The sequence below is a fragment of the Parasteatoda tepidariorum genome, chromosome X1, assembly GCF_043381705.1.
Source record: "Parasteatoda tepidariorum isolate YZ-2023 chromosome X1, CAS_Ptep_4.0, whole genome shotgun sequence".
Classification (NCBI taxonomy): Eukaryota; Metazoa; Arthropoda; class Arachnida; order Araneae; family Theridiidae; genus Parasteatoda; species Parasteatoda tepidariorum.
The window spans coordinates 29,947,729-29,967,451 of NC_092214.1; the positions used below are offsets into that span (position 1 = coordinate 29,947,729).

The following is a 19,723-nucleotide window of genomic DNA, read 5'->3' on the forward strand; positions in this document are numbered from 1 at the left end:
CTGATATAATATATGCGACAGAAGATGAAGTGGAGTCTCGCCCCGAACGCATTGATTGTCTGCTGTGCTCCACGCGCTTGGCTGACAGCAAGACGCTAGGCCCGGTTAGAAACGGTGGCGTTAAAAACCATGCGAGAGAGCTCGGGAACAAAACAGAAAGAACAAGAAAGATCCGCGGGTGTTTTATAAAAAGGGCCGCCGGCAGTATTGGACAAATTCAAGGACCTATCAAATTTTTCAATGACCTAAGAAGTTTTTCAAGCACTTTCAATGACCTAAATTTAGCAAAAAAAAAATTCAAGGACTCTCAAGGACCGTGGGAACCCTGGAGTAGCAAAACATGTTTACTAGTAGCTGTACAGAGTGCATAGTCAGACTTTTCAACAAAAAATATTTGTTATCACTTTCCAAAAAAAAATAATCACAATTAGGATTTGTGAGGTAATAAAAATTATTTTCCCCCCATCATTTCAAGTTTTTAAACATAAAATCCAAAAATTAATTCAAAAACTTCACATAATCATTATAAAATAACTAGTTTCTGATAAATATTTCAGAGAGAATTTTGAATATCATGAATTTTTTGAATTCAGAAAGACAGTTGATATGGCAAAGACAAATATTTTTAAAAAGATAAAAAATTAAGCACTTTTTACAAACCCTGAATAAAAAAAAGCACCTTTAAGGGCTTTTGAATAACATTATAATAAAAAAAAAAAGCACTTTTTAAAAATGCTATGCACCCTGGCTGTAGTAGTGATTGGAAAACAATTTTTCAGAGGAATATGAAAGGGAACTATGTCATCTTTACACTCTCCAATATATTTATATGTCATCATTTCTAGTATCCTCAAGCATGAAAAATAAAATATCAAGACAAACAGCATGGAAAATATATCCCCCCTGCATTATCAGAGAGGCAACAAGTTAAATATTGAGGTCAGCAAATAAAAGTGAAACCAAATTTCTTAAAACCATATAGCCTTCAGTGTTTTTGTTGATAAGTAACAAGGTTGTAGTTAATTTTCTAAGATATAAGCATTAAGGTAAAAACAATTTCCTTTTTTTAAAAGTAATATTGCAAAAAAAAAAAACAACTCGTTAACATATTTCTTACAAAGTCTATTTACAATAATATGCATAAACATGGCACAGTTCTCATTTTAACATCTATTTCTTAATATAAAAATAAAATAAAACTTAAAAACAATCACAAATTGAGAAAAAAAAGGGAGAAAAAACTATATATATTTCCCTTTCCTTTACAATATTCTTTTCTTGAATCATACAGTCATCATAAGTTAATTTAATTGCTATTATTTGATAATAATGTAGACCTAAAATTAGATCACTTTTTATAAATTGTTTTATAGCAATAACAAAACTGCATTAGTCTCAATTGCTATTAATAATAATTAAGAGTAAATAATCATTCTCTAACTGATACAGTTATGTCCGTTGCAACTGCCTTTTCAATTAAACAGATGCATTGCAAAGAAAAGAATTTTCAATTAACTTAGGACATATAAAGTTGAAAAAGACCACAAAGCAAAATTTCTTATTAATTTTAAATAAGACTTAAAATTTATCAATGCGTTTTACAAATTTTATGGAGCAGCCAAACATTTTTGAAACTCTAGAGTTAATTTTTACTCACACAATATTTATAAATACTGTACAATGAATTTTTTAATTTGCATAAGATAAATGAAATTACTTCTGGTAATTATTTACAGAATCAAATGCCTAACTTTAGTTCCACCTATAACAAAGCTAATAATATAAATACCTGTAAATTGTTCAGATATTCTTTTAAATATTTCTTGAATGGCAGTTGAATTTCCGACAAATGTAGCAGACATCTTCAAGCCTCGGGGAGGAATATCACAAACAGCAATTTTAACATTATTCGGAATCCATTCAACGAAGTAACTAAGAAAGTATGAAATAAATGAATCGTAAAAACACATAGCTCACAGGATATACCAATTAATTATTTCATTATTAATTCCAGTTTTTACTCTTGAAAACAATATATTTTATTATAAAAATAAGTTCAGTATGAATTTAAACATCAAATTATTTGGATTATTGGATTTTAAAGATTTACTGCCACTAAATAAATTTTAAAAGGACTTTTATAAANTAACTAAGAAAGTATGAAAGAAATGAATCTTAAAAACACATAGCTCACAGGATATAGCAATTAATTATTTCATTATAAAAATAAGTTCAGTATGAATTTAAACATCAAATTATTTGGATTATTGGATTTTAAAGATTTACTGCCACTAAATAAATTTTAAAAGGACTTTTATAAAATTAAAATAAAATTTGCATAAATCTAAGAAATTAAAATTCAATTAACACTTACATCATGTAAGATTAGGCATTAATAATTATCCACAATAATAATAACAATATTAAATAATTAGAAACATTTACTTTCTTATTAACTTCATATATTCAGAGTTTCTGCATAATGCAGAAAAGTTGGCAGCTATGAAATTGACTGCTGATTTTTTCTTAAAATCGAATTTTTATAAATTGACTGTCAATCAGTGTTTTAGACGTAATGATCCTCTTGGATTATTAATTTTAAATTTTATGCTCAATTTCCTCCCCTCTTCCATCACAGTTTGACTCTTTCACTGAACGATTTAGAGACATATCCCAGATATCAAGTTTGATAGGTTGTTAAAAAAACAAACAAAGCCATTACATACATAAAAAATAAAAATGTTTTACATTATTATAACACTTAATGGCCCAATGACATCAAATGCGTCAATCTATTTGATGTTACTTGGTTAGTTCATACCTTTGCTTACAGTGGAGAAATCTTTGTTTACATTCCTTTTGGTGGTTCAGAGTGTGTCAGCAGGAAGCATAGTTGCCAATTGTAATGAATACCATTTGTATTTTTTCTAAGTTGAAAGTCAATAATAATAATTTAATTATATGTAATCTAATCTATTGATAGATTTTAAAATTAGCAAATAACTTGTTCTGGTGCTCAATTTCATTACATCATGTTGTTAAATATATTCTGATCAGTCATTGTTCAGTTGATGTGTACAGTGTTAAACCATGCTTAACTTTTCATTGACAAATTTGATCAACTAAAATTTACGAAGTTCAACACTTGTCAACTTTTGTCTATTGTCTTCAGTATTGCTAATTTAATAACCAGCAGACTCTCTTTGAATCAGTGTTTGATTTCTTTGCATGATTTCAAACATTAGTACACTTTTTTTCTTTTTAGATTACAAGTCAAAATCTCTTCTGAATCAGTGATATGTCACCTTTTTACTTTAAGTAATTGTTTACCCAAGCTGCCAATTTTAACTGTTGTTTTTTCTGTTTTACAGTCCATCTATGATGTTACAACTCTCCAGAACCTTATGATGCCCAATTCAGCAATTGTTGCCTCAAATCATTTTTTTTTTATTTTTTTTAAATATCACATCTGATTGTCAGTAAATCAATCAACTTTGATATTATATTCTAAGAAAATTTTAATACTAAAATTAATTACTTAGTTCAGAGAGATTTAAAAAAAAGATTAAGTGTAATAATTACCTGCTGTTTTTATTTTGCACATTCAACATTTGCTCATCTACTTCTTTCATGCTCATTCTTCCTCTAAACATGGCAGCAACAGTAAGATATCTTCCATGTCTGGGATCACAGGCAGCCATCATATTTTTAGCATCAAACATCTAAAAATTAATGATTTACATAACATCAAAATTGAGAGTATATAAAAACAATGACAATGTTTCAGGCAAAATTTTAGCTTGACAAAAAACCAGTTAAGGAGTTTTTATCACTATGTTTATTTTAATGAAAAACAGACTATTTTTATAAAAAAATTTAGTATTATCTGAATATTTGTAAAAAGTATTGATGAAATGTTCAACAAAGTGTTGATTTGGTGCAGCAAAAAGAAAAGGTACTAACATTTTCTCAGTGCAAAATGTTAAGGGGAAAATATATATTATTCCTTCACCATATAAAATGAAGTAATTATTATTAAAATTATTACCATATTGAAATATTTTTTCATAAATATACCACTAATTAAACAAAAGTTTAAACATTCTAAACTTGGAATTTTTGTTTTGTTGAGTTTACTATTATTGTGAAGAAACTGATAGGATTTATGTGAAAGTAGTGATGAACTCTAATAAAATCTATCTGTATTAGTCTTTGTATGTACAGAAGTTTTTAATTAGAAAAATACTTCAGTAACATAAGAGTGCACAACCTATTTGAGCAAAAAGCCACATGTCCAAATATGCATATTTTGCAAAAATTCTGATTAGAGTTACAGGGCCTCCACTAAGGACTTCATATTATTAGCCTAACCTTAAAAATTTAAGCCAAATTTCAAAATTCTTAGCTAAACCATTTAAGATAAATTCCCTAGAATTTACTATTGTATTAATTTACAATGTTAAAATTCTATCTATAATTTGAATCTCTGCTCAATTTTTCTGTTTATTCTAAACCAATTTTTTCTGGCATTAATTTAATGAATAAAAGTAAAATGCTGAATCTAAACAATTCAAAATTTTGAAATGAAATTTTTCAAAGTTCATATGAATAGATCACGAAAAAGTTAATATACAAATTGGAAACAAATGATAAAACAAGGTCATTAGCTCTTAAATTCTAGATAAAAAAATTTATATTTAGATAAAAAAAAAATTCTCAATATATTTCATTGAACTTTAAGAGTATCTTTAAAGTTTCTTAATGCTTATTTGTAATATATGTCCCAACATATTTGCTTATTTGGTATCGAGGAATAAAATACAAAAATAAATTACTAATATCTTTTCTTTCTATTTATTTTACATCTGAAGACAAACAACTAACACGTCAGCTACCATGTGACATGTATGTCATGCCTCAGTTAAATTTTTCTTCAACATCGTGGCAGTTAACGTTTTACGTTGCAATTACTACGAATATAAATATTAAAAATTTTGAATTCAATAAATGACATTAGAATGAGAAATTTCATGAATCAGTTGGGTAAAAAAAGGCTATATATAAGAAAGAAGACCAATGCCACTTGTGAAAATAATGAAATAATTTATATTGAGTAGAACATTTATATAAATTTTAAACTTGCACTTACTTGTTGAGTAAGTTCCGGAACTGACAGAGCTCTATATTGTTGACTACCTCTTGATGTAAGAGGAGCAAATCCAGGCATAAAAAAGTGTAGACGCGGGAATGGCACCATATTGACAGCTAATTTTCGTAAATCAGCATTCAGTTGTCCAGGGAATCTCAAGCAAGTAGTCACTCCAGACATAGTTGCTGAAACTAAATGGTTTAAATCTCCATAAGAAGGTGAAGTAAGTTTTAGAGTTCTGAAGCAAATATCATAGAGTGCTTCATTGTCAATACAAAAGGTTTCATCGGTATTTTCTACGAGTTGATGTACAGATAAAGTAGCATTATAAGGCTCAACAACAGTGTCTGACACCTAAAAAAAAGAAAAAATTGAAGTTATTTTTTTTATAATCTGTAAAAAAAAATTTCATCAAGATTTTGTTTATGATGTTTGTTTTTTCAAGAAATATTTATGAATGTCTAGTCTATTGAGTAGCAATAGATTTATGATCAGTTATTAAAAAAGAATAAAAATTTTACTTGTTTGGCTTAGTTTAGCTATCCATGTGTCATCTAATATTTAAAAATGCTGTTTCTGAAAGTATAGCATTTTTCTTGCAATTTGAAAATAATTTATTTTATTAAAAATAGCGTATTTAATCCTTAACCATCATATTTTGTTGATACTCTATAGGAATTGGTGGCTAATAGTTATCAAACTGCAAAAGGTTAAATATATCTTCTGACACTAAAAATAAAGTTTGATATTTTAATACATTGATTCTCAAAAATGTTTTTTCATTTTTAGGGAAACTAGGATAAATTTAGAAAAGCTAAAAACAAAATATGAAATTATATTTATTAAAATTTCAACTGACACTAAAAAACTAAATTTAACAAGTTTGTTTTTGTTAAATTAAATTTAACAAAAACAAATACTAAATTTAAAATGTAAATAGGAATTGCTTTTTTAAAATTTAATTACTTCAATGAAAATGTCAACTGATACATTAAAAAATATATTGCATTACAACTTGCTTTAATACTAAATTTAGGGAACACCATTAATACTAAATTTAGATAAATTTCAAAATTTTTTAATTAAATGTAAAAAATAAATTTTGAGTTTCCTTAAATTAATCTAATTCTTTTTTTCTTCTTTGTGCTATAATGCTTTGAATATGCAAAGCAGATAGACATGGCACGCAAAATGTATTTTTAACGTAACATTTGGGATGTGTAATTCTGTATTTAGAAAAAAAAATAAGGCACCAGTAGATTTATGTTTGTGAAATTAAGTTTAACTTTAAAAACACACATACGAAATGCATTAAAAAATAATAATTTTGAATATTAAATTATATGACTCGTTTTGATTTAAATCTGTCCAAATTAGAAAATTTGATTTTAGATATAACTTTTTTCATGCTTTGAAATTTTTTTTTCTTTCTTCTTCTATCTCTGGAACTTTATAAATTCACATATTAATAGTTAAATAAAGAGGTAGAGATTTTATCATCTGCTTAATATCTTAAAAAAAAAAAATTTTTTTTTTTCATCTTGGAGACTTTTTTTTCTAAGTTGTTTTAATTTTTGAATCATTATTTGAAGTTTGAATCTTATGCTTTTTAAATTTTTTACATTCAAGTAACACGTAGTTTTCAGTGCTACTTGTTAATCATACCTTTAGCAAAGTGTCTATGATCTAATCAGCATAATGAAGTTGTACACGTAGAAAAACAATAGAGCTGTGACTTATCTTTAGAAAAGATCACCTGATTTATCTTATAAAGACAATTGGTGGAAAAATTTTCGTTTTAATTTTTATTGAATTAAATATAATCAACTACAAGTCACATTTTGTTCCCTTTAAACATAAAGTATTCATTACTTAGGTACTATAATCAGTGCTCCTTAGTATGATTCCCTATTATTGCAACCCTTCCATTACCACAACCAATACATGAGGTTCTGTTTATTATTTCATAGGTGCAATGCTATTGCAATGTCCATTAGAATGGCTAAATTCAATTGTCCATTCTAATATAGGAGTTGAAATTTGTTAAAAATATTCTTAAATTTTAATAAATCACTCCAAAAAAAGTTAAAACATTTTTGAATTTTCTAAACAAACATTTTTTCTATTGACAAAGACTCAATGGATAGCAAGTCTCCAAGAAATTAATCAAACCACTAGTTTCTTTTGATGTTACCTTTCAATGAAAGGTGAAACATCTTGAATTCTATTTGAATGAACAAAGAGTGTCAGATTCACCTATTTTTATGCTAGGTGGTTCTAGGTATTATTTATGGCAAAAAAGATAGCGAAATATCTTATTTTCATTAAGAGTTAGAAATACTGAATATATACATATACACATACATACATACTGAATCCTCAAAAGGAAATCTGAGCCGCTTTTCGGCATTGCCAAATTACCTTTGTAAAATTCTCTTAAAAGGTTTCAATAGATTCATCAAACTTTTCTTGTCTGAAAATTATCTTTTCTTTTCACGAAATGTTGCAATAGTTTATTTTAAAAATAAAACAAATTGTATTCACAATCTTTTTAATTTCATTTTTTGCTTACTTTTCAGTTCTCTCGACAATGTTATTTAACAAAAATGGCTGCTCATAATGAGCTAAAGAATTAACATATATTGTAAGCATTATTTGATGGTGTAAAAATAAAATAAAATTTTAAACAATTTTTGTGTTATAACTTGTTTTTAATGTCTAAAACTGTCAAAAAACTAAAAAGGAATAGAGGATGACAAAACCATAAATACTGCATAAAAGACATACACATTAATAGAATATTTATTTTCATTTACAATTAATTTATTCTAATTACACTATATTCTAATTACACAACAGAATTTCTAACTGCAATATGAATTACGTTTATATAAATTGAAATAATTTTTTTAAAAAAATGTATATATAATATTTGTAAATATTCCTACATAAAAATAAAAAAAACCCAATCAGCCAAGCAAACTGTAGCACAGAAAATAATTATATTTTTGCAATACACTAAACTCTCGATTATCCATGCTTCACATTTTTTTTTTTTTTTTTTGCAATGATAAATTATATAGCAATTAGAATTGAAAATAATTTCATAGAGATAGAACTATTTTAAGAGTTTTGAGAACATCAATAGCAAACATTCATCTTTGTAGCCCAGGTGCTCACAATTAATCAAATAGTGAACTCTTATCAGTTACAAAATTGATAACTAACAAATGATGGTGGTCCCCACATAACACTTATGCCCCTAAAAGAATGAAGCAGGATCTTGAATAATTTATGGGCCATGTACATAATTTCAGATACAGGATTAATCTAAATCATGTGTTCAGGATTCTATCTAAATCATGTGTTCCAAACATTTTGAGTGTTCTTTTTTCAATTGCATATGTACTTCCATTTTAAAAGTCTGCTTGTGCCTGTTTTATTTTAACTTCCTGCATTCCAACTCCAAGAAGAAAAAAAAAGTTGGCAGGCTTTTTCATGCAGAAATAAAAAATAAAAAAATGTACAAGAAAATGAGAAGAAAACTGCTAATAATAGATATTAAAATTTATAATTAAAAAAAAAAAAATTTGATGATTTTTAAGCATTTAGCAGATTAGTCGCTATTTCGCTTATCCACCCGTCATGGCCCACTCAATTCTGCTGATAATAATCTGGAGTTCTCTGTACATTTCAGGCGTAAACTTCTGTCTGAAACATGGTTATTACCGAGCCATGTTGAAATAAAAAAGTTCCAATTGTAATGCATATTAATAATTTAGAATGTTAAGGTTACATCAGTAAAAATTCTAAAAATTTTGGTAGAAGTTTTCTACAATAATACTTTATAAGGACTAAAAAATAGAAAGAGTTTTAAAATTTTTTAAATATATTTAAAGAAATTTGTAACATAAAATAAATGATTTATTATAAGAAAGTACATAGAGGAGAGCCGGGCAGCCCCGCTCACTTAAAGAGTATTGCCTATATTTCTGTATAATACTGAGTAATAATCAACATTTTTGTATGTTTCTATTGTTTTATCATCTAATTAAATAATGCAAAAAGAATAGTTAAACGTAAAAAAATAGAAATTAAAAAAAACATGTTTTTCAGCTCTTTTCAAAATGTGTTGGGTAGCCCCGCCCAGTTACAAAAATTGTGTTTTTTGGCTATTTTTTGAGGTGTAAATGAGAATGACCAATGTATTGACAATAGATAAACCTCATTTATCATTTTTATCACAAAATTATTTTATTTATTACATATTTATGTACTTTTAGTGAATTCTATCATTTAATAACAACAAATGTCATACTTTTTATCATTATTAATGTATATTAATATTATAATATCAATATATATTTATATTAAATATTTAACGAAAATAATTTAATTTAAGTAACAATAATTAATAACAATAGTTGTTTTTCAATATAAACTTATTTGGTTGATCTCTTCTTATAAACTTAATATAAAATACTTCTTATAAAATTACAAATTCACTTTGTATTTTGATTGCATTCAAATGCTTCTGTAGATTGATTCGTTCACAAATAAGTGAAAATAAATAAGTAAGCAAATAGCTTATCATAATATTCATGATTTCTTGATATTAAATTTAATTTGGATATATCAATTACATTTTAAAAATATTTAATTTTTCATTTTTAAATATATAAATTTATGTTTCATATAATACTCAAATTTGAGGCAATAAAATAATAATCTTTGCAACCGTACATTTATCGACGAAATAAAATTGGGCGGTGATACCCGACATTCATGTGAGCGGGGCTACCCGAAATCCAATTTTTTAAATCAATCCCAACATAATTTATAACATTAATTTACAACATTATTTTTAAATCAATCCCACCCGAAATACAAACTTCTTTCTTTGTGTAAATTAAACTTAAGNATCGACGAAATAAAATTGGGCGGTGATACCTGACATTCATGTGAGCGGGGCTACCCGAAATCCAATTTTTAAAATCAATCCCAACATAATTTATAAATCAATCCCACCCGAAATACAAACTTCTTTCTTTGTGTAAATTAAACTTAAGACTACATACTTTAATGCTGTATGTATAGAAAAAAATATTTTTTTAGTATTAAAATGAAGTTTAATCGAAACATTCAACCAATTTTTCTGAATTTCACGACTACTGTATTAAACATATTTTCAAAACTATTGTTTACCATGTTAGCTGCATAAATACTTGAAACTTTGAAAATAATCTTTTTTTAATACAACAATTAATGTCCGATGGCCCATTGACTTGAATAAAATATTCTATACATATGAAATTGACTGTGGGCGGGGCTACCGGACTCTCCCCTATTCTGTGAAATGTAAACACATGTTTAAACTGCAAAAATTAAATATACGTTTCTGAAGTAAAATATTTGACAAAGGTTGTGTTTGGGCAAGATATTTAAAGTTGGGCTGCTTAACTCAGGGTTACTTTCATGGATAAAATCAATACCTTTAAAATTAAAGGTGGCTCTCAGAATTTAAAGAAATTTTTAGTTTTGCTTTTTTTCCCCCATACAGACAAGGACTTTTTGCCAACAATTTTAATTTTGCCAGAATATTGTCTTTTTTTTTTTTTTCAGAATAGCAACAAATTATGAGAAAAGGTTTTTAAAAAGAAATAAATGAAAATGGATATTTTAAGGACAAATTTCATCTATTACCTTAAAAAAATAAAATAAAAAAAGAACTGAGGTGTTTTGAAACTCATGGGCAAAAATCAGTGAACCACTAAAAGGTATCCCTGACTATCCCACAGAAGAATGCACCAAATAGATAGGAGGTACTAAATGTTATTGACAGCATGTATGCCAAAATTACAGAAACTGCTCAAATGATCAATTGCCTATGGCAGTGTTTCCCAAACTTATGACTTTTGCGTACCCTTTCTAAATTTTTCGCAACGCTGTGTACCACTAATAAAAAAATGGATGCGTTTTTTACTGTAAAAAAATTTCACAAAAGTTAAAAATCACAACTGGCTGTTGACACCACTAATTAATAACTGTTAACTCTGAAAAAAATCGCCAATAGAAAAATATGTAATCGTAAATTTTTATGGCTAGCTTTGTTTTTAAATAATTTTTTTTGAAAATTTCGTTTGTTACAAGATATTTCTCATAAGAACGCGTACCCCCGCTCAACTGTTCCCATACCCCTGGGGGTACGCGTACCACACTTTTGGAAACACTGGCCTATGGTAAAGCAGGAGTTAAACCCATGAGAGAATGAGCGGCCTATGTTCATCACCATAAGTAACCTGTATCATCCCAAATTTTCACTCATGAATTTTGAAATACCCTGTATAATACTCTAAACATATATAATCAATTCTTATATAAAATTAAAGAGTAACATACTTTTGGAGAAGGAACAACAGAAAAAGTAGTCATAATTCTATCAGGATATTCTTCTCTGATCTTTGATATCAGTAGCGTTCCCATGCCGGAACCAGTACCTCCACCAAGAGAATGAGTAAGTTGGAATCCTTGCAAGCAATCACATCCTTCAGATTCTTTTCTTACAACATCCATCACACTATCAACCAATTCTGCACCTTCTGTATAATGTCCTTTAGCCCAATTGTTGCCGGCGCCACTTTGTCCTTGAAAGAGATAAACATTAAGCCAATAAAATTTATATTAATCACAATTATATACCACTGTATTTGGAATTTTCAGATAATACATATTTCATTTAGAAGCAAGCGCTACAAAATAAATTTTTAACTTAAAAATAGTAAAAAAAAAAGTTCAACATTATTTTTATTACTTTTTAGCTGCCAAAAATAAATTAAAATAAAGGTATTAAAACTATAAAAATATCCAATATTAACTTAATTAAAATAAAATTTTGAAAGTGTTAAACTTGTTTTAAAAACAATTACTGAACAAAGATCCAAATTTTCAGGCTTAAAATGTTAACCTTTAGAAATAATATCGTCATAGCATATTTTTTTAAAAATAAAAACAATTTATATACTAATAACTATTATAAAGTTAGCACGAAAAGAAAAATATCTAAAGGTATCTCCTTTTTATATATTGAAAGACATTTATTTCGACCAAATGTCATAATATTAGAGAGTATGAAAATTCAAATATATTTTTTTCTCTTCCTTTCATAGAAAGTTGGTACAGTAATATGCAAATTGAAGTGTTAATAAAAAAAAATCACAAATATTAAATTAAAAGTTCGTCAAAATTTGAAATTTCAACACTCCCTTAAATTAAGAAATTAAACTGCTAAAATCATAATGATGTACACACACAGTTTGCCTTCATTAAAACACTAACTTTTCTTCAGCACAAATAATTAATTCTTTGAAATGTTATGTTTGAAATTCAAATTTCAGAAATTGTTTAATTAGTAACTTTGTAAAGTACTTACCAAAAATAAAGTTATCTGGCCTAAAGAGTTGACCAAAAGGACCAGATCTAACAGAATCCATCGTGCCAGGCTCTAAATCTACGAGCAAGGCTCTGGGAACATATTTTCCTCCTGCAAAATATCTGAAATTACTATCAGAACAAACTAATTAAATACAAAACCATTGATTACTATTAATATCGCGAGCTTTGACTGTTTTTATTTATAAAATAAAAAGATATGTGATTGCTGGAAGAAATTATCTACAATATCTACCCCCTCAATATGCATTTTTTAAAAAAATTACTTAACTTTCTGAAAATGGAAGATAAATAAAAGCATAGCTGCCAACAAGAAAAAATCCAGCAGACTTTACAACATAAAAATCTCATGATAATTGTTACATAATGTACTAAATATTTTACACATAGAGAATTTTAGAGATTTTAATAATCATCAAAATAGAAAAACTGTGGAATTTTCCAGTTATGATTGACAGAAAATATACTTGAAATGTTATGCATTATGCTTACTTACAATTTTGAATAGTGATAGGGATTTAATTAATTAAAGATGGTTTAAAGATCTTTTTTACTTAATTCAAAAAGGGAGTTATGATTAAAAATAAATTGAAAATTTTGGAACAAAGAAAGTTTAAAATTGATTTCTGTAAATGAGGCTTGTTTCATTATGCATTTTCAAATATCCAAGTAATAATTTGTGCAAAAATGTTACTTCAATAGGGTTAGGAAACTCAAAATTTTTTTAGGGAATTGCTTTTATCCTCTTAGCAATAAGTCATTGCATAAAAAAAAGTATTTTAAAGATCGTGAAATCCTTGACAACTGAATAAGATTTATGATAAAATCATTATACTTTTGAGAAAATTAGGCTAATCAGACACATCAAAAATAGGTTGATTAAAAGTACATTTCAAGAGTTGAGTTGTAATAAATAATGTCGTAGTAAAAACACTGAAATTTATGCAGTTTGTATTTTATATTGTTTCGATTAAATAATTTTAATGTAATTGCATTTAAACATTTCTTCAAAACAAAATAGTTGCATTAGCGGTATTGGTGAAGCCTCCCATTTAACCTCGCTCATAAAAATGGCATAAACCTGAGATAAATGCATCACACTTAATAAAATGAAGATAATTTAATGTTCCATAGGAAGGACCCGGTACCATTTGATTTACGGACCAGTCTGCGGCCCAGGGGTTGGAGACCACTGCCTTACATTATATCACTTGTCCAATGGCTTGTTACTTGCTCATATACATATATAAATACACATCTAATAATTCTCAATATTAGCTATAATATGTAAATAATATATATTTCTATCGTTATAAATAATAAACTACTATATCTGTAAGCCCATTTTTCCGAGTGTAAAAACCTAATTTTTACCATGTTCAGGTAAAAACTTGGTTTGTCCCCGATAAAAACCAAACCCAGTGAAAATCACCAGCAATAACAGAAACATTTTTTTTTTTGATATATTGCAGGATTTAGTGCAAATAAAAAAATTAAATTTCTTGTTTTTTAATAACAATGTATGAAAATATAGGGATTTGTCGTAACATCTGATTAAAAATTAATTCTATCTTATGGTAGCTAAATAAACAGGGGGAACTGTAAATAATTCTGTTACAAATAAGAATTAACCAAAATTGTTCTCATAAAAAGTTCTTTTAAAAAAGAAAAAAAATTTCTAAATTTTTTTTTGCCATTTTGGAATTATTTTTTCATGCAATTTTTTTTTTCAATCTCTTATTTTTTAAGTTTATCAAAAGTTGTGTTATTTTCTAACAAATCAGAGTTGAAAGTAGTTACTGCAAGTGAATGAGCAAAAAAAGAGGTTGTGGGTAAATTCCTCATTACGTTAAGTATCAAAATTTAAATGTTAGCAGAGCTGAGAGAAAATTTTGTCAAAATAAAAATTATTAATTGTAGAAGTTTGCTAATCGACGATCTCGAGATTTGTAAACTTAGCACAAGAATCACATGCTTAAAAAATGTCATCTGACAACTTTTAATCATTATTTTAACTGTAAGTTCTTTAAATTTTAGAATAAGACAAATTTATATTTTTGATATTAAACTATGCTCAACATATATATTTATTAAAATACAAAACCTGAAGCTTCATTATAATAGACATCAATTCTCTCAAGTTGAAGATCGGAATCTCCATGATAAGTTCCAGTAGGATCAATTCCATGTTCATCTGATATGACTTCCCAAAACTGAATTAAAAAGATACAAATATTAATATATATATATACATATGGATATAAATACATTTTAATAAGATGACAAAATGTACATAAACTAACCGAACAATTCGATAAAAGTACAATTAAAAAAAAAAGAAGAAACAACCTTAACTGTTGATCTAATGAGATTCTGATGTAATAAGAATATTGATAATTAAAGTTTAAACAAGGGATGATTATATACAAAAACAACCAATGGTCAAAAAGTGATGTTTTTGTATTTAGTTAATTTTTGGCTCTAGATTGAACTAACAAAATAGATGAAAATGGATGGCTTAAAATAAATAAATAAAAACTGAATATTTTTCAAGTCAGAATTAGGTTTATTAAAGAGGCAAAAAATAATTAAAACCCAAATTTACTTTTTTTTTTTAAAAAAAAATTCATTTGGTTTAACCCCAAATTAGACATAAAAATGTACTTGCTTTACATAAATACTTTTTTTTTAATCAGAAAAGCACTTCAATAGTTGTCAGAATTTAATTTTTAGTTTTAAAGTTGTCCTTGAAATCAACTGACTTTCAAAAATAATTTTACATTATTCAATTTAATACAGATGTAAAAAGACTAGGGATTCAGAAGTAAAATTTTTTATCTTGCTTTGAACTATGTAATTTTAAATGCTGAAAATTTGAGTAAGAAATCAATGGAATTGTTTCAAAAAAGAAAAATGTCAGATTTTCTATTTTTTTTTATAAATATTTTATTTAAAATTTACATTGCAGCACTTTCAATCACATGATGTAAAAACTATTAAATTTTATTGATCATTAATGGTTTAAACATTGTCATATTAATAAAAAAAGAATAAAATAGTGTGAAGTTTTTTAAAAACCATGTTTTTCAAATGGATTAAAAGAAAATAATTCTACTTGGGCCATAGGAAAAAAAAACAGGGATAGGTGGTAATTAAAGCTTATAGCAAAAACTGATGTGATTTCAATTAAATGAGCATTAAACAGCCAAGACTAAACTTTTAGGGAGAAAAAAATAATTACATTTAAGGATTACTATGAAAATGTTATTGGTTGGAGCAGATGGCTAATTGAAGCAAAATTTTATTTAATTATTAGTTACAACAGAAAACAAAATTAATGGAAAATGATACTTAGATTTCACTATTCAGAATGGAATAGATGGATGATGTTCCATGCAATAATTACAAACAATATATATTGGAAATAAAATCAAGTGTAGGTAATCAAAACAGTATATTAATTCTGAAATTCATTTTGAAAAATAATAATGCAAAGCCTGAGTTACCAAATAAAAGAATATCATATCAAGGTAACATTTTAAATAATAAAGTTAGAAATAAAGGGCTAAGCCCCACAGGACACATCAGCATATGGAAAAATCAAAAATGCAAGTGGCATGTAGGCCTGGGCAATATACCGTAATACCGGCATTTACCGGTATTTCTTTGATACCGCGGTAATGATATTCGGAAGTATATTCTTCGGCAATACCGAGTTATTGAACTTCGGTATGCCTGCACCTCTCGGTACTCACCGCTAGCCAATATCTTCGGCCGACCGGCGGCGAGGAAGTGGCGGTATGGTATGGTATCTAGGAGGTATTGGTATGGCACGTGATTGATTTAGGGGTGAAGAACTCAAAGGCTTGCGCGTAATATTTACGGTACCTCCTCTCGGCAGCTAGAAATTTCTCCTACAATATATTGTGGTATCATTTGACTTTAAAGCGCATGCGTCATATCCGTGGTATTGGCGATATCGGATTTCAAACACCCGCGCGTTATATCAACCCTCCATGGTATACTTAGTTACTGATTTTGGTTTCATTTTGAGAATAGCGTGCTTCTGATTTTAAAAATATCCGAGATTGTCGGATCTCCTTGTGATGTTTATAATTGTGTTGATATTTATAATTGTTGATGTTTATAATTGTGTTGATGTTTATAACTGTTTTGATGTTTATAATTGTGTTGATGTTTATATTAGTAATTGATGTTTATATTAATAAAATTTTTCTGTTTTAAAATAATGATGCTTTATAATTAGTTGATTCCATGGGATAATTATGCTGCGAGCTAATATAGGATAAGTACCCCATTTTTTTTAAATGATGCTCTTTAAACACATTAATTTTTAATTGCAAAATAGTCTTAGCATTTATAATATACATAACAATTTAATTACCGCGGTATATCATAATATCGTGATATGAAGCTCACAATATCGAAATTCTGACATTGCCCAGCCCTAGTGGCATGTAGATGTTAAAATAGTTTCCAATAAGGAACTCATGCATTGGTTATTTTTAAATTGACAAGGCTCCTTTCTTTAGTCTTATATATTAAGTGTGGACAGAAAAAAAAGGGAGAAATATGTTTTAATGACAAAACATTTTAGAAATCGTGTACTGATTTTGAATTCTAGGAAACTATGTTAGCCAAATGCAGAGAAAATCTCTAAAAATAGATTGATTCTGCACTAGAGTCAAGATTGTGAAATAAAGATTACCCATTATATTTAATAAAAATAGTTAGTTTTTAAATGATAGAAAATATGCTATGAATATTTTTGACTGACAAGGGTTAATGATGGACTAATTTTTTTTACACCTAATACTAAATTTGAATTTTATCTTTTTTAAACTACTAAGTAATAGAGCATTTATACATTTAAGGTACATAGAATTCCTAAGCTACATTGATTTCTAAATCCCAGCAAAAGAAAATTGAAAAGCAGACATCATTTCTTAACCATTGTAAAACATTTTACAAATCCAAAATCAATTACACCATAATTATGTCAACAATTGCTTAATGCAACATTTCAATATATGAAAGTAATTTTAAGAAGTATTTTAATGTAAAAGGATGTTTTGAGAAGATCAGGGCTTAACATAAAAACTCAAAAAGCCAGTGTGTGACTCACTCTCCCTCACAATGACATTTTTCAGATAAATTAGAAAATTTAGCAATGTTTTGTCTACAACGCTTAGTAAATTTTTATCCTTTAACAGGAATTCCAAGAGATACATTAACTTTCGAGGGATATCAGAATTTAGAAAATGCCACTTTTCCATGACTATTGAGAAACATTTTAGAAGCATTGGAAAATTATGCAATATCTACATGGTAATGGGAATATTTTTGTGTACATGCTAATGGGAATGCAAAAAAATATATTTCAATATGTGCGAAGGAACTGTGATAGATTGTTTTAGAGCTTTAAAAAAAAAAATACCCACTCACTCAAAATATAATTTAGTCTACCCACTCACACAAAATATAATTTAGTCTACCCACTCACTCAAAATATTATTTAGTCTACCCACTCACTCAAAATATTATTTAGTCTACCCACTCATTCAAAATATTATTTAGTCTACCCATTCATTCAAAATGTTATTTAGTCAAGAATTTCGTCGCAAATGTAGATTATTTAAAAAAAAATACTTATGGGTGTTAACTGATTTTTAATGTTATTAAATATGATTGATAACTGATTTTTAATGCTATTAAATATGATAACTGATTTTTAATGCTATTAAATATGATAACACTATGCCATCAAAAAACAAGTTTAATTTATAAATGTCGTAAAAGTGAGATTAAGATCAAAATTTCACACACGTGTAAAAACGGAAAGATATTCTACAATATATTTATGAATATGTGTAACAAAAATACATATGAAGTTTAACTATGCATTTAGATCCCTCAATAATTGTATCATATATACAATTTGTTTTTAAAAAAATGTAATTAAAACAAAAGATAATTTTATTTTATAAAATATAATTACTTTGGCTCCAATTTGATTACCACACTGTCCAGCTTGAATATGAACGATTTCTCTCATTTTGAATTTAATATAGGTTTCTATAGGAGATTTCAATAAAGCCTATGGATGATATTCGCAGTTTCCAGTCAATGAACACACCCCAGAAATCTTGAAAAGGAAGAGAGATATGCCGAAAAAAATAAATAAAAGAAATTGCAGTTAACTTAATCTAAGAAAGCAGACCAATCCCAGTTGATGACACAGAATCGGAGTCACAGGTTTGAAATTTCTACCTCATTCAACGAAAGCGATTTTCATTCGCTCATTAAGTTCGGAAATCAGAAGTTTTCAAGTTGCCAAAGAAAAGTAGCTTATTTAAGACAATTATTAGCTGGTGTAAAGCCTCAAAACCGTTTATAACAAGATTTGTTTACTTCTGCTGCTCTACGCGATTTTGTGGCGGTTTAATGAAGTTTTTTAACAGGTCATAGTATTCAAAACTTTTATGAACTTGTTTTGGGATGCTCTTTTTTTTGTACCCCTTTTCTTATAAAATATTTAACTGATTTCATTCAAATTATGAATTTTGATACTGAAAATTACTTAATTTTAACGTCCGCATTTCTGAAGTTTTACATTAAAATTTAATAAAATATTTAAGACTAATTAGTTAATTTTTATTGCTCAAAATTATCTTTAGAGCTGAAGGGAAAGATGAAAATAGTGAAAATAACTTATGTCATGATTATTGGTGGCATGAAAGCCCAAGATGAGACTTGGCCTTCTTCCATTCGGATATAGCCATGGCTCTCTTTTGTTTCCTAATTATTATTAATAACTGTGTTTAAAGGCGTCGTTTTCCGGACAATTTAATGATTTTTGTTTATAAATTTTTGGTTCAAAAAAGAACTTTGATATTAATATCAAGTCAAAGGATAGATGTCAAAATTTCTAAAAACCTATGCATATTCTTAAAAATATTTATAAAAGTTTTTTTTGGAAAAAAAATATTTTTTGCTTGTCGTTCGATATAATTAGCAAAGGTATAGATAAAATCGATAATGATGCAATTATGATATGAGGAGGGTAAAAAAAATTCAGTGTAGACTAATTTTACTTTATAATAT

The 19,723-nt window shown here is 27.2% G+C and overlaps 1 protein-coding gene across 1 annotated transcript in view; it reads right to left on the bottom strand.

Annotated features, from left to right (window-relative positions):
• The window catches only part of LOC107449552 (tubulin beta-4B chain), a 20,718-nt gene extending 1,630 nt beyond the window's left edge, over positions 1-19,088 (bottom strand). Inside the window, exons 1-7 of the mRNA XM_043043970.2 lie at positions 18,618-19,088; positions 14,703-14,811; positions 12,579-12,689; positions 11,549-11,793; positions 5,150-5,503; positions 3,583-3,722; positions 1,790-1,932 (exon numbers count right to left, since the gene is read on the bottom strand). Of these exons, the coding sequence (XP_042899904.1) occupies positions 1,790-1,932; positions 3,583-3,722; positions 5,150-5,503; positions 11,549-11,793; positions 12,579-12,689; positions 14,703-14,811; positions 18,618-18,674 (1,159 nt within the window). The 5' untranslated portion in view covers positions 18,675-19,088. The remainder of the gene's footprint in view (positions 1-1,789; positions 1,933-3,582; positions 3,723-5,149; positions 5,504-11,548; positions 11,794-12,578; positions 12,690-14,702; positions 14,812-18,617) is intronic.
• Positions 19,089-19,723: the final 635 nt, after the last annotated feature.